The 16,000-nt window shown below is 40.0% G+C and overlaps 2 protein-coding genes across 6 annotated transcripts in view; one reads left to right on the forward strand and one right to left on the reverse strand.

The window, feature by feature from the left end:
• The window catches only part of hspa12a.2 (heat shock protein family A (Hsp70) member 12A.2), a 40,536-nt gene that overhangs the window by 22,158 nt on the left and 2,378 nt on the right, over window positions 1-16,000 (forward strand). Inside the window, exons 2-4 of the mRNA XM_003198556.7 lie at window positions 13,177-13,587; window positions 13,689-13,913; window positions 15,439-15,610. Coding sequence (XP_003198604.1) covers window positions 13,300-13,587; window positions 13,689-13,913; window positions 15,439-15,610 — 685 coding nt within the window. The 5' untranslated portion in view covers window positions 13,177-13,299. The remainder of the gene's footprint in view (window positions 1-13,176; window positions 13,588-13,688; window positions 13,914-15,438; window positions 15,611-16,000) is intronic.
• gbp4 (guanylate binding protein 4) lies at window positions 6,393-12,239 on the reverse strand. 5 transcript variants are annotated; one of them, XM_073946245.1, is made up of 9 exons: window positions 12,179-12,239; window positions 11,702-11,905; window positions 11,483-11,610; window positions 10,526-10,572; window positions 9,962-10,071; window positions 9,437-9,624; window positions 8,847-9,089; window positions 8,473-8,753; window positions 6,393-8,055 (listed from the first exon to the last, which is right to left on the reverse strand). In XM_073946245.1, the coding sequence occupies exons 5-9, from the start codon at window positions 9,973-9,975 to the stop codon at window positions 7,324-7,326; spliced, it is 1,458 nt and encodes a 485-aa protein (XP_073802346.1). In that variant the 5' UTR covers window positions 9,976-10,071; window positions 10,526-10,572; window positions 11,483-11,610; window positions 11,702-11,905; window positions 12,179-12,239; the 3' UTR covers window positions 6,393-7,323.

Below are 16,000 nucleotides of genomic sequence, written 5' to 3' on the forward strand. Positions count from 1 at the left end.
GTGTCACCTCTCCCGGAGCAAGTGGTCGACCATCTAGTGCAGTAACTGTTAGTGGGTCAGGAAGAGGTTCACTGGGGATATTGAGGGTTTTTGCTAATGTGAGATCTAAACATTTTTCAGCAGCACCAGAGTCTACAAAGGCTTGAAGTTGGGACTTTTGGTCTGCCCAGGAGAGTGTAATGGGGAGAAAAAAAACCACTTGAGGAAGGAGAGTTTTTGCATGTACAGTCCTTCCTGGCCTGTACGGGACTGGGCATTTCCTGAAAGCTGAGGGTAGGTGGAACGAAAATGGCCAGATAAACTGCAGTATAGACAAAGCTGCTCCCTCATGCGGCGGTCTCTCTCCATAAGGGAAAGCCGAGTTCTGCCTAATTGCATAGGTTCTCAAAAGGGTATCAAAGCAACATTAGGAGCTGGGGTTGAATCAACATGGACCTTGTCAAAGAGTTGACGAACAGAAGTCATAAGATCTGCAAGTACCTGAGAGTGTTAAACCGTTAAAGTTGGTTGGGCGAAGGTATTCTCATGGCGTTGAGAAACAAAAACAGGAAACTTCAGGTTTCAAAAGGTACATCAAGGAAAAACTCACTGTAGGTGACAGGCATGGGTCAACAATAACCAAGAACAGATGAAAAAAGGGTTACTTTTATACAAACAACTAAATAAGGCACATGTGAAACTGATCTCGGTGATTTCAGGTAACCAAAAAAAGAAAAGTTGAAATGGCGACATCTAGTGGTGAATAAAAAACGTTACATGAAAAATTAACCAAAAACCCTGACAGTAGTGTATGAGTGAATGAGTGTGTATGGGTGTTTCCAAGTACTGGGTTGGAGCTGGAAGGGCATCCACTGTTTATAACATATGCTGGAATAGTTGCCAGTTCATTCTGCTGTGGCAACCCCTGACTAATAAAGGGTCTAATTCAAAAGAAAATGAATGAATCATAATTTTGAAACAATGACATAAATCATAAAAATAAAGCTTCTTCATACTGATCTCTTTTTAAGATCTAAAATGATTATTTTTCTTATTTTTTATCACCGATCTTACTGTTACTTTCTCTCAGATTTCACTCCCCGAAGTATCTGACATCATGTACCAGCCATACACGTAAAGCACATATAATGACCTTCAATTTGGTCTCGTCCAGCGGCCATAATCCTTAAACCAATCTCCATTATTGTAAGCTGCTTGCTTTTCTGTCTGTTACACAGCTCCGTTTGATAGATGTTTGCTCACACTTTCTTTTGCAGTCTGACACCTGTCAAACACACAATGTTATCCACTAGATTTGCCCCATTGACACCCTCTGCCAGTGCATTGATGAAGTGAACAGCTGGATGTGCCAAAACTTTCTTCAGTTAAACAAAGTGAAAACTGAAATGATTTTGTTTGGAAACAAAGATGAGGTTCTCAAGGTGAATGTGTACCTTGGCTTTAAGGGTCAAACAACAGACAATGAGGTCAAGAATCTTGGTGTGACTCTGGAGTCAGATCTGAGTTTCAACAGTCATGTCAAAGCAGTCAGTAAATCAGCATACTATCATCTCAAAAACATTGCTGGAGTCAGATGCTTTGTTTCCAGTGAAGACTTGTTGATGCTTTTATCAGCAGCAGGGTGGATTACTGTAACGGCTGATTTATACTTCTACAGTGATGTTACTGGATCTATGTGCTATAACATGTAACTGGTAATCATAAATGTAACATTCATAAAGCAGCTCATGTAAACAGCTGAATCATATCATTGTCTTATTCAGATAAAGGCACATCATTAGATCACTGATGTAAAAGTAGTCAAAAACCCCAAAACCAGAAAAAAAGTGCTCCCTGATCTTGATGACAGCCTTTCCACTGGTTAGTAGTAAGCTAATGTAATGTTATTAGCACTATGCAAATGTTGCATTCATGCTGACAAACAAATGATCAAAAGAAATATATTAAAGCAATTCAAATATATAAAATATGAATTGATGTCTACTTTAGGCTTATTATAAATATATATTTATATTGTTCAATTATAATCATTAAAATTATTTTTTGTCAAATAATTTTGTGGCATGGTTCAGGCACCGGAACCATTTTAAAAGTATCGATTTAGCACCGGTATTGGAAAAAAACCCAAACGATACCCAACCCTATTAATGACTGGGAAAGAGTTGACGATTTAAAGTGGTTCAGTCAAGTCAATATTTAAGTTAAATATGTTCATTTAGAGTTTATTTAAATCTGCAAACATTCTCCCATCTAGTTTGGCAACTTTGTGTAGGACGTGGCACGCACACGTCCATCCCTGTTTTGTGTGCTTAAGTCACATTTATAAATGACTATGTTTACATGGACAGCAATACTCAGATTTTAAAATGATTACAACCATGAAAACAAAGATTCTGTCAGGTGAATTACAGTTTGCAGTCACTTGAATAGTTAAGCCAGAATTCATGTGACTGTTATATCATTTTTGATCAACATGTCGTCATTCTGCACTGGTGCATACGACAGACATTGTCTACACTCTAGCGCTGCTCTCAGGGCCAGTCCTCTTGACATTGCAAGTCTGAGACTAACAGTTTCAGCTTGCATAATCAAGGCTAGTTTTCCAGAGATGGGTTGCAGCTGGAAGGGCATCCGCTGCGTAAATTCATTCTGCTGTGGTGACCCTGGATTAATAAAGGGACTAAGCTGAAAGGAAAATGAATGACTGATCAAGGCTACATCAGTTACTATTTGTCAGGGCTGGTGCTGAGCACAGTGTTGTCTCACTGCAAGATCATCCCTGGCTCAAGTAGAATTTCTGTGTGAAGTGTTCACTGTTGTATTTGCAGATGTGTGTTTATCTCTCCCTTGTGTTCTCTCCTGCACTTTTCCTCTCAAAAGGCCCCCCAATTACACTTGAGATGTCCCCTGAAATCAGCTGCAGTGATCCAGGGCCTCTATTATTTTGTTTGTTGTATATATATATATATATATATATATATATATATATATATATATATATATATATATATATATATATATATATATATATATATGCCAGACTTTTTTAAAAACACTTTTTTCTTTTTTATAGTTAGGTAGGTAGTACAAAAGTAAGTATTGCATTTTGTTTATGGTATTTTGTCAGGTTTATTTAGTGTTCATTTCAGTGTTTAGGTGTGTGCTACTCTCTGTTTATTAATTATTTTCTGTTGGTCTTCTCTGAAGGCTTGACTTTATTTTTGGGTGTTTAGGAAAAGAAAAAGATGAATAGAGTCCAAGAGCTTCCTGAAAAGATATTTTGTTTGTCACGTGTTGTATGTAACTTCCTTGATGCCCTAGACCAGGGTCGTTACATCAGTGAGCTTAAACAGCTGGACATGAACTCATCACTGTATAAAACCTTGCTGCAGCACTTGACTTGCTTCTGACAAGTTTGCACACTGCATTATTTGTTTAGAACTGCATGTTTACGTTTGACTGAAACATATGAAAGCTTTTTTAAACATAGAGCGGCCCAGCGCATTAATGATAAAAGATCAGTGTCATACTAATAGTTACTAATACCTTAATCTATACGAATTTAAAGGTATTATAAGAATATATATCTGAACACCTCACCTCCTCTCCATACATCAGTGAGGAGCTTCATTCTTCAGCTTTCAGGTGACCTACAGGTCTGTTTTAGATGATTGCCCCTCATGTCTGGTTGTGTGGTCCAGGATCACATATTTAACATTTATTTTGATTAATAGACTCATGAAAATGTTTAATGTTCCACACCTCTGGTAAGCACAAATCCTCAGATAATGAACTTTTGCTGATATCTTCATTACATAATAGATCAGTGGTGGATCTGGCTTTATAAAACGTGACTGATTTAACAGATGTCATGTTATAGTTAAACACCGTTAAGTGATTCACTGAGAAATTTTACTCTCTCTGCCTGTAACGCCTGATCTTCTGCTTCGGGTCTGAATCCTGGCCGCAGCGTTCTGGATGAGCTGCTTAAATGAGCACATGTCCTAAACAAAATGGAGTGTTCCCTCAATTAACCCATTCTGCAAGTTAAAAAGAGTAGTAGACACATGTCGTATCCTGTGTGCCCTGTTGTATTTTGCATTTCTTTCATGAACACAGCCTCATCACAAACAGGCATTCCTGAAACTAACTAATGCAACTTCTTAGCTTTTTTAATTACAGATGAACCAGAAAAGAAGAGCAAATATTGTAATGTGCCTTACCGTGTATACAGTGACTGTGAAGATCGAGACAGAAGGCAGTGGAGAGAGTATGAAGGTCTCAAAATGTCATATGCTTTTGCCACAACTAACCAAACATGAATGACTCAAAGACATACAGAGAACCAGAATTTTTTTTTTTTTTTTTTACCAGAAACACACCCGTTTTCCTTATAATCACATGGCATACAGTAAATAAGCTGTAAGTCATGGGATTTACACAAAGTGATTGGTGTACCTCTAGCCTGCTTTTGAGTAAAGCTCCTTCCTGGTACTTTGATCGCCCCCTGGTGGCTGGCTGCAGTTCAGGTCCTAAACTCTGCCTGCTCCTTATCAATGAGACTCCAAATAAAAAAGCAGTTAGTACACCTGCAATAAAATTTCCTGAAAGATGCTTTTGATCAATTATCACAGGTTCAGTTTTTGTAAAGAGTATGTTTCTAGCCAGTTATTTTATGTTATAATGATGGATCACTATTTGAGTAAAGATTAATGTCCTCTTTGATGACTTTATTCTGCGATGCGGAAGTGTGCTCGATTTTGCGATTGTTTTAGAACTTCTGATTCAGCTGCCTGAGAGATAATAGTCAAACTAGTCGCTCTACAAACAAGTGTGTTCATAACTATACTAAAACAGTACAATCATGTATACTTTAAAATTCACCATATGATTTTAATACAGCGTAATACAGAATACTCATCAAAAGGAGAATTCATAAAGGACTTACCCTAAACTGTCCTTCTGCAGAAATATTGAAGATAGGCCTTTTTATTTCTGTGCAATCTGCGTCATAGAGGGGAAAATTAGATGTATGTGGTGTTGTATAATGGCAGATGTCAATGCTCAACAAAACTAAAACTACAAGTAAAAATTATTTTAACAACATCAGATGATTCACAGGCTTATTAAAAGGTGTATGTGACGTTCAGTCTCAAAATGTTAAAATCACCTCAAAGGAAACCATGACAGAGGCTGTTACAAACACAATTTAAAGCATAATTGTTTTAGGGGGTTACACAAGAAATGTATAGCAGCACAGGCACATGAATAAATAATACGTCAAAATACACACAAAAAACTCTGACTTTACATCAGAATTAAACTGAACAACCTTTTACTCACATTCTGCTTAATCAGCAGCCTTAGCTTACTGCTTCATCTATGGTGCAAAAGAAAATAAATGAATATAACTTACCTGTGTCATCCTCTGAATAAAGCAGCATCTAATGACGGCAGTCTCCTGAGGTCATATATAGCCAACATTCTCCTGATGATGAGATTAAATTAAACGTCTTCTGATGACGTACAAAGAGACCCTGCGTTTGTTCATGAGTGTCATGATTGAGCATGGAAGGTGGAACTCAGCAGCAGATCATGAGCTCTCATCACTCAATACAGCTTTGTGTTTGGTCCATTCGGATTGCTAAACCAGAGAACATTTCTTTCCTTTTACAAGTGTACATTTCAGGCTTTATGCAGGTACACCTCTCAGGTCTGAGAAGCAGATATTCACTAATTCAGCTGTTTTTTTTCTGACTTGTTCGCCAGTCATGTTGACAGAAGGCATAGAAGAGAAGCACTTCCTGTCTGCTTTACTCATTTGACAAAAACTCATACTGTTTTGTTGTCATTCTGAATGCATACAAATAAAAATAGCCTCTTTAAAGTTTTCAACTCTGTTTGTCTTATCAATACAACATCAACAAATGTATCCTGCCTATTCTAGAGAAATCAACGGGGCAAGCGATGATCTGTGCACTAATGCGAGCTCCACTCAGACCTGTATGGTGGTATTACAGGCTCAGATTATTATATGTTGAGTCTGATTCTGCTCTTATTGTATTCATCAGTTTTTGCAGCCTTGCACCACGGCCACTGATGCTGAAATCTGTGATGCTGCCAAGCATCCCTCGCTTGATTCTTCAACGTAATGTTGATGTCTTTCTCATGCATGTTACATTTTTAAATGTCATGTTGTTCACAGATTTGATGTGAGCAGTTTCATGTCAACTTTTTTTCTAGCACTTCCTACATTAATAAATCTAATGTTAAAAACAACCACACTAGGCTATTTAGCTACCCAGTGCTGAGTAAATATTAGACAAAGATTTATTTAAACTATAGTCTTTGTGTTAGCAACATTACACACATTTTATCATTGGTTTTCAATAGACAGTGCATGGAACATCATCTTTATTTGTGCAAACATGTTTTTCACAAACACCAAACTTATTTCTGGGAGGGTCCTGAGACCTCACCTGGATTCACAACTGGCTTCAGATCTGGTCAGAGTTTGAAGTATGCTGAAGACGCCCTTCTCACTCTGGAATTTACAGTAATGTCTACATTTAATATTGCACCTGACGGCTTGTTTTATTGGGTTACACAAGAAATGTAAAGGAGCACAAGCAGTCATGAGCAGGGCCAGACGGAATCCGAAACGTATTTTGCTATTTCTGCAGAGAATTTTGGTAAAAATCTGCGGATTTCTGCGGAACTATTTTGGGAGTATCCAGCGGAGTATCATAACTAAGTCCTTAATATATGAAATAAAAAGTAATAAATTACTGAATAAAAACTGAATAAACTCAGATTTACACATTTACTCAAGTAAATAAACAGAATTAATGATGGGCTAGAAATCTGCGGAAAATCTGTGGAATTCTGCATGCGCAGATTCCGTGTGGGCCTAGTCATGACTCCCCTTGTCCCCTCTCTAATAAGGAGACGTGCAAGGTCTCACGACCCTTGCTGATTATTGAGGATGAGAGAGCTCCTGGATTTCATCTGAAATAACGTAATCTGTGTGTTCCAAAGGTGAAACAATATGAGGGGGAGTAATTAATAACAGACTGTTAAATATATGTCAACTGATCCCTTTAAGATGACCATTTTAGTATTCTAGTTAACTTCATTAATTCATTTAGTTTGCATGAATATTACCACTAAATGAGTAATCTCCAGTTAATTGCAAAGAAAATACCGAATTAACATTTCAGTTCAGTGTTCATCTCAATGCATCTGACTCTCGTGCATCAAACAGGCTTTAGCATAGTTTAGCTGAGAATGGAGGCAGTTCCTGCTCTAAAGCACAAGACTAAGCTAGGATTCAGACTGTTTCAGGTCTTCAAGCAGGCAGCGCTCCTCTTCCTGAAGGATATCAATGAATTTACATTTCGCTATCCTCCCACTGGAATCCACAGAGTCACAAATCTTCCTCATGATCTGCTGACGGGTTACATTAGTCTGGGTGATTTCAGAATACAGTTCTTTATGAATTATTCTCTGGCCGTGAAGTTTATCTGCAATGCTCTTCACATTCGTAACTCTTTCAATGAAAGCCACTCTGTGTGCATTAAAGAAATCATTCTTTTCAATCTCTGAGTTCAGTTTCCGCTCATCTCGGACTTGCTGTAAGTGGACGAACTCTTCTTTCCAAATAGTGGTCGTCCACACAGACATCTTGTCTTTCTGTCGGACGAGATTCATTTGTACATCATCGACCTGCAGCTTCCTGACCTTGAAGAAGTTTGGCTCGACGTCTGTTCTGAATGAGATGCCCTCTTCAGGATACACAGATGCTCCAGGAACCTCGAGGACATGCGGAGTTTTCACCTGAAACGGCCTGTCAGGTCTGGGATGGCTGATCGGAAGACTTGATCTTTCATTCTGCTCTACTTTTTCTTTCGAGCGAGCATCATTCACTGGGAAGAAGTAGACGTGAAGAATGAGAGGGTCTTTACAGCGCATGTAGAGGAGAAGATCACAGTGTGTCTCCAGTCCCACTTGCTTATTCTGACTCCGGTATGCATCAAAGAGCTTACCCATCTCCCCCTAAAGACACACACACACACACACACACACACACACACACACACACACACACACACACACACACACACACACACACACACACACACACACACACACACACACACACAGCATCTCAGTTCTGTAGCAGTCTCAGCAGATTTGAAGTTGTCCTGTTTACATATATATTGAGTTATATTAAAATATTAAAGGCAGGATTGCGGATGGAAGATAATCTAAAGGAATATGCCAGAGTAAGTGAACCCTACATGGGCAGAAATGAAAGATCAGACCCTTGGGTAAATATCTGGGTGTTTTAGTAAAAATCAAAATTGGAGAAGCCAAAGTTCCCAGATCTTCAAGCTGTCAGACTGAAGTCTGGCTATGCAAGACTAGTTGTTGGTGAGCCAGGGCATATTGTTTGCTTGAGGTCTAGCCTACCTCAAGAGCCTTCAGGTGCTTCCCATCGGTGTCCTTGAATGATCGAGCCATGAATGCTTGTGTAGCCATGCTGCTGAGGCGTTGGTGCTCTGAGGACACTTGCTCCAGCTCCAGGGGGAAGGAGCTCTTCAGCTTCTCCATTCCTCTCTGGTACACCTCCAGACCCTCCTGCGTTGCGGCCTCGTTCTCAATCTGGGCCATGGCGATCACTGCGTTCTCCAGACAAAACACAGCCCCACTGGAGATGGTGTCCACGTACATCTTCGTTAGATTACCCAGAACTTTCAAAGAGGAAACAGAATCAGTGAATAACAGAACTGAAGGAGAGATCACTGAGAACACTGTGTAACGCTTCAAACTCCCTGTAGAATCACCTCTGCCTGTGACTGTGTGTCCACCTTTCAGTTGCTTCACTTCGCTCCTGTCAAAGACGAACTTGCAGAAACGTTTGGTGACCTCCAGGAACTCAGGGTCGAGCTCGGCAGGACTCAAACTCTCCAGAATGGACCTTTTCTCCGGGGTGGTTGGTGATGGGAAGGTGAAGCACGTCCTGCAGGGGAAGAATTTCCGGATGCACTCCCTGGGAAGGTTGTACATCATTACTTTTTTCGAAGTGCCTAGAACAGATGAACACATGTGGAAGATCTCTTCAGGTCTCTAGAATAATGAAGTTGATAGGATATAGTTGGTTCAGCTGCTGTTCTGGGTCACAGTGGGCATACATTCGTTAATATATAGAACTCATCCCATTCACCCAACCCTAACAAACAACTTTCTGTTTAGATAAGTCACTGAAGACACAGTTAAGTAGTATATCCAAATGAGGCAGCTACAGTCTCATCCAATATGTGGTGTTGGAGTACTGTAGATCTGTTAACAACACAATTAACCTGTAAGAGCTGATGAAAGAGCTCATGCTCATAGTGATTGTGAAAGATTCTGCATTAATGTGTTTATATATTACCAGGCCTCAGCTTCAGCGCAAACTCCAGATATTCATCCTCTGTTAGATCTTTGCCATCCAACTTCAGCTCAAGAGTGAAGTCCCTCAAACACCAGATGAAATGAGGGAAGAACTTTGCAAAGGCAGTGCAATCATCAGCATCTTCATCTGGCGTGACCTTGATGTGCTCTATTAGTTCAGTCACATATCTGACAGCTTGCTCAGGTGTAAACACAGAGGGACTGTTCAACCAATCGACGAGTATTCATCAGGGCTGCACTTAACTAAACTTTACATTGATCATCAACAAACGTCCTCTGAAACTGAAGCTACAGCTCAGTAAATATGCTTTACACCTGATACTGTACTGTGTAAACACCTCTCGTCTTCTTTTCCATCTCTGTTCCTTTTATTAGAAATAAAAGTAAAGCAAAAATGTTTCCTAAAAACTATACTTGCATATGCCAATATGAGAATAATACTCTTTAATAATACATTTGTCCTGTATTTGTGTTTCCCTGTGTAGACAAATGTAGAGAAGGATACTGAAGCTCCTCCATAGCCTTGTTGTCGATCACCCCACGGCTGTTGTAAACCAAAGTGCTGCTCAGAAGCACAGCCAGACTGAAGATGTAGGTGTCACGCTTTGAGTCGCCCTGAGAAGGAGAACCGCATTCTTGAACACAGAATAATCTGGAAATAGCATCATTGCTTCTTTATTTTTACTTCACTCATTTACTTTAATGTTGATTTCAGTAAAAGATTTCCCACAACAACACCCCGTCAGCATCACACTCCTGGCTGGATCCATTATTGAATCATCACATCCGTTTCACACCATCAATGCAGATCCAGACTTATGTACTGAGGTGAAAATACAGTGGCAAAACCAATCTGCCTTAACATCTGGCCCGGTTAGTTTAAAATCTATTTTTACTTATCCAGACCTGCACAGGGCCAGCTCCAGGCCTGATCTAGATTCCCTTATGTTGACTTGGCCAGTCTGGTTCAGATGTGCTCTTGATCTGGGCCAGTACCATGCTGGAAATAATTATATATATATATATATATATATATTGCATGCATTTTTTGGGAGACTTGAGTAAATACCTCCTCTTATGCCCCCTTCTCTTTGTATTTACACTGCATTTTTCCATCTGTAAGTACAAGATGCTTTATTAGCACTGATGTTAGTACTTAAAGTGGTATTTCATGCATGTTTATGACCTTTGTTCAAATGTAACAGAATGTGTGGCACAAAACTAAATAGTTTAAATCATGTTTCTGATAAATGTGCTGGATGAACTGTATTCACCGTATTCTCCGTGCAGCCATTTGAATCTTTTTGTCTCGAGACTTCCGCTCTCATTCACTTCCACTCATTTTAGATGTTTAAACAGCGCGGTTTGCTGCTTGATGTTGCAAACTGATATTTTCTTGTTTTATTACTCTATTTCCTCTGTATAGTCATGAACACACTTGTTTATAGGGCGAGTAGGTTGGCTGTTTTCTGCCGTTTACTAGTCATTTCTCCCATAGGAGTCTGGATTGGAAGTTCTAAAACAATCGCAAAAAATTCTTCCGCTTTGAAGAATGAGGTCAATACTGTTTGTAAATAAATGGAAAATATAGATAAACATATAGACATGTCAAATGAACTGGACTATATCCAGAACCACAGGTGAAATGGACTGGCCCAGATCCAAACCTGAACCAGTTTTAGCCCAGTGCTGGTCCGGCTAAATCAAAAACATTTCTGGGCCAGTACTGGCCCATTGTTTCAATAGACACCAGCCCAAGTGTGTTTGCCAGATCTAGCCCAGAACTGCGGATGTGTCCAGGCCAGAGGGGTTTTGCTATCTGGGCAGGCTGTAACATGCAGTGTTGATCCTAAAGACATGCGCTCTGACCTGCGCCGTGTGTGGTGTGCATGAGCTTGTTTAATTCATAATGCTATTTTCAGCAGAGCAACAGGATACGACTGCACTATTACTATAATTCATCTGTTTGTTCTTCATTAGTGTTCCAATAGTGTTCTTAGACAAGGTAGTTCCGGCGTTACTTTACCTTTTCCACATCTTCCAGTCCCTCAGTGTCCAGCAGCACCAGAGTGGTTCCTGCTTTAGTGGGATGGGGCATACACCACATCCATATACCTTCTGTCTTGGGTTTAATATTGCTGCTTAGTGCAAATCCTAAGAGATAACACACGTCAGAAACTCCCACAATGGCTCACGGGCCGCATAGATCAGCGTGACGTGTGGATGCTGTTTGTGTGTCTCTAACCTGTTCGTTTCCCAGCCAGCCGGTTCATCAGGAAAGACTTCCCTGTGCGGTAGAGACCCACCACGGCCACCACCACCACCGGCTGCTGGATCTGCTGCAAGACCTGCAGCGCCGCCTGCTGCACACACAGCTTCCCATCTGAGCCTGTGTCGATCAGGCACACCGGTTTGTCCATGCTCACTGAAAACACTGGAGCTGTCCAACCTACTGGCACACACAACTCAAACACCTCAGTAATTGTGCAACAGTCCGCTCAGGAAGGAACTTTGTGGCTGATTGTGTGTGAAAGGGTTTCTCAACACACCGAGAAGAAAAGCCCCAGCATATACTCACATTACACACACACACACACACACACACACACACACAATGATCTGTTAATGTGCTGAGGTTGACTGCAAACACTGGAGTATGGAGTCTCCATTTAAAGAGCAGCAGCACATGTGGAAATGAACTGAAAGAGTGTACATGTCTTACCCTTTTGCAGGAGTTATCTGTCTAGCTTCAAGATAAGCTGCTGCAAGGACAAACTTCCAGTGTTTTAGTCGTGTGTCTCAGACACGCCTTTAGGTGCAGCCTCTCAATGCTTATTGGTCTAGACTGAGTTGGGGAATTTCCTTCAGAGACCTTTGCTTTTTCTTTCTGCTCTTCCTCCTCCTGTCAGTGTTTGTGCAGCAGTCTAACTCTGTAAACCACACGACTGCACAGACAGAAGGCTGGATTGGCTAATCAGTCACATAACAAGTCAAATAGTTTGCTCATGCGCCATTACTGCACTCATTGAATGACATCTTTTAAAACTGAGCTATGAAACACAGTGAACACTCTGAACAACAAATGCTAAATATAGCAACACACGAGGAGAGTTTAGATCAGGGCTGACGACTTCTGGCTTTAGCTTGGAGAGAGAATTTAAGCCCCGCCCATATCATAAGATACCCCACAACAAGCCACACCCAGTTTATTTAAAAATATATAGAAATGATAAATATATTATTTTAATGGTTACTTTTTATGAAATATTTATTACAAATTAGAGCATCATTACTATTATACAATTGTTCTATCACAAATTAATGATCAATTCTACATTTAAACACACAACTGAAGTGATGTGAGGAGGTCATTTAAGAAATCTTTGCATAAATATATTAATTTCAGGGCAGCACTGTGGCTCAGTGGTGTTGCACTGTCAAGGTCAGCTAAGGATTTAGCTGGTCATCTCCCAGCCTGACCAGCTAAGACCAGGCTGGAAATGGCCAAAACCCTTCTAAAACCAGCCTGGTCAACCAGCCTAGGCTGGTTTAGTCAGTTTTTTTCAGTAATGTGCTCACAGGTCAGCTTTAAACATGTTCAAAAGGTTATTTCTTTTATTTCTTTATTCAGTCCTGTACTATCACATATAGTGCCACAGATGTGTCTGAGTGCTAAAGTGAACACTTCTGGTCTGGACTGTCTGCTTTATATCCTCACAGTGTCGACGCCCTTTCAGTGAGAAGGCAGGTTTACCAAACTGAAAGTAAAGTCAGCGTTATAAATACAGCACGGCATGGAGGACTGACAGCACTAGCACACACAGTCTGACAGGTTGAGGAGCAATGGCAAACTCAGTGCTTTACATCGCTATAGACTTTGGCACATCCTACAGTGGATACGCCATCAGCTTTAAAACCAAGCAGCCTCAAGAATCAATCCTAATTCCTAACTGGGGTGTAGACTATGGCTACAACACCTTCAAAACCCCCACCTGCATCTTGTTTGATGAACATGAGACGTTTCAGAAGTTTGGCTATGATGCCATGATGACGTACACTCGGTCAACTGTAAAGAGTCAGGCGAGGAAAAGCTTTCTGTTCGAGCACTTTAAAATGGAGCTCTACGACAAGGTAAGAGCAGTTACTTTCTTATCATACTTGATTTTATTATGATCATGATTAAGAGACAGACCTCAATTATTAAAGCTTTTGTTTATTGTTTTTCCGCTAAGGAAATCCACCGGGATCTGATGATCACTGCAAAAAACGGAGGCCAAATGAAGGCGCTGACCGTTTTTTCGGAGAGTCTGCGATATCTGAAGGATCACGCTCTGGAGAAGGTCAAGGAAAACCCAACCGGCAAGACGTTCATTGCCTCAGACGTTACATGGGTCCTGACCGTTCCTGCCATCTGGAACGCAGCGGCCAAACAGTTCATGAGAGAAGCAGCTATTGAGGTGAGTTGATGAACCCAAACACAGACGAATAATCAGCAAATAAACGGAGGCAGTTTAGTCTGGCGGTGTGTAAAGAAAGGCTTTATACACCATATAACTTTCACAGCTCTTTGGTAGTGACATGATGTTTGAGTTAAACAAGATTTCACATTTCTCTCCCCTACCTAAAGCAGACCAATCGAAATAGCGAACATTAGCAAAATATGTTTGGAGTAGGATATTCGGTGGTCTTCAGAGTGACACTGAAACAGCATCATAAACAATAGTATGTACCACAATAAGCCTCAGAATGTCATCAGAATCCCAAAAGCAAACCCAGTTTATCCAGTGAAGCTGTTGGGAGATGGTTCTGCAGATTTGAGGAACTGATGACTTGCTTTGACTGAATATTTAGAGATTTATTTGTTGACAAAATGTTGTTAAATATTAATTTCATATTTTGTTATACATGCTCGGATTCTTCTAATATAGTGAATATATTTTAAATCATAATAAGCTATTATTTCTGTTATGATCGTCTAGGGGTCGATCACAACAGCAAGGAAAAGAGAGCCAATACCAGAGAGAATCTGAGTTTAACAAGCTTTGTTTATTACTTGAGTTAAGGATATATATTTTCAGGGGAAGACCAGGCCAAACATAACAAACAAAAATACCTTTATTTGCCAACTATCTTACCTACAGAACATAAAAGTAATAAATAAAATACACAAATTACTAACCTAACTCCATATCCCCAAAACAATAACAAACGTACAAAAAAAGTGGTGTAAATCCCCCTAATCCTCTTCTCACAATTATTCAAATTTTATCACAAGTGTGTATTATATTAACCACGATTCTTAACGTTAGGGTAGAAATGAGTGTGCAAGAATAAACATACAAATTAAAACAAGACATGACAGGAGAAAAATCAAAACAAAATCCCAACATTAACCCCACTCTTAAATGTTTCTACACATACCAAACAGATCTCTCTCTGGCATAGTGCTCAATAGTGGGCAAAACAGAGAAATATGCTGGAGGAACACAAGGGCGAAAGCTAATGCGTAAAACAAGTCATCGTGTGCTCACTCAGTGCTCCAGATTTATTTAGAGTAGGTTGAGATGAGAACCATTCGAATCCATCATCGAATTTCCTCCAGGAACCGTCTGCCTTCAAACAAAGCACAAACACACAGAGAGAACACCAGAGGGCAGCATAGATCCAAACACATTAACTAAAGGTCTTAACACCCCCACCCTTAAAAACAAAACTTGAGCAAATCGCTGCTACATTCTAGTGGCCACGAAATGTTATTACAATGCAAACTCGTGCTTAAAACCTAAGAAGTCTGGTCAGCCTTAACGCTGCTGAAAAATGCAGTGTTGCGCCCATATGAGCTAATTCCTGAGACTTACCGGCAAAAGTTTCTAAATCTTGTGAAAATGTTTATTATATACTTGTTGACATAATAACAATGCCTGTTTCTATTGTAATATTATTATCTTGCTTATCATCAATTTTCTTTTAAATGATTTTCAGGCAGGTCTAGTGATAGAGTCTGAGCCAGAGAGGCTCGTCTTTGCCTTGGAGCCTGAGGCTGCATCTATTTACTGCAAACATCTGCCAAGTGAAGGCTACATATCAGAGGAGGCCTGTCGAGACACACTGGAACAAAAACCTGGAACCCAGTATATGGTTGTGGATTGTGGAGGTACATCTCTAGCATTTCTCTTACATTGCTGTTTCATTTTGTACAGACATCAAGTTTATTTAGCAATAAGAACCACAACAAGATTTTAAAAATGAATGCACCACAGCAACTGCTCAGGATACGGGCCGGGTCCAGGATTATGGAGACCTTGTGATAAGGAGAAAAAGACTAACATAAGCTTAGATGCCTTTCAAATTATAATGTCTTTTGGCAAAGTGTTCCCGGCTCCGGTTGCTCTAATTCATGATACAAACAGTATCATGAGGGTAATCCAAAAATGTAGTCGTGGTCACAGGCAAAGAGTTCAACGTAAGCAGCAAAACAACACAAACCTGAAACAAAACAAGATTCAGGAAACACGGCAAGACTAGATTATAGAACAACCTGAAA

The sequence above is a fragment of the Danio rerio genome, chromosome 4, assembly GCF_049306965.1.
Source record: "Danio rerio strain Tuebingen ecotype United States chromosome 4, GRCz12tu, whole genome shotgun sequence".
Lineage (NCBI taxonomy): Eukaryota > Metazoa > Chordata > Actinopteri > Cypriniformes > Danionidae > Danio > Danio rerio.

Coding starts and splice junctions, on each gene's coding strand:
- gbp4 (XM_009301106.4), bottom strand. CDS start 11,876: ATGGACAAACCGGTGTGCCTGATCGACACAGGCTCAGATGGGAAGCTG. Junction 11,611..11,701: donor GCTGGCTGGGAAACGAACAG/GTTAGAGACACA, acceptor GTTATCTCTTAG/GATTTGCACTAAGCAGCAAT. Junction 10,072..11,482: donor GACTGGAAGATGTGGAAAAG/GTAAAGTAACGC, acceptor TCTCCTTCTCAG/GGCGACTCAAAGCGTGACAC.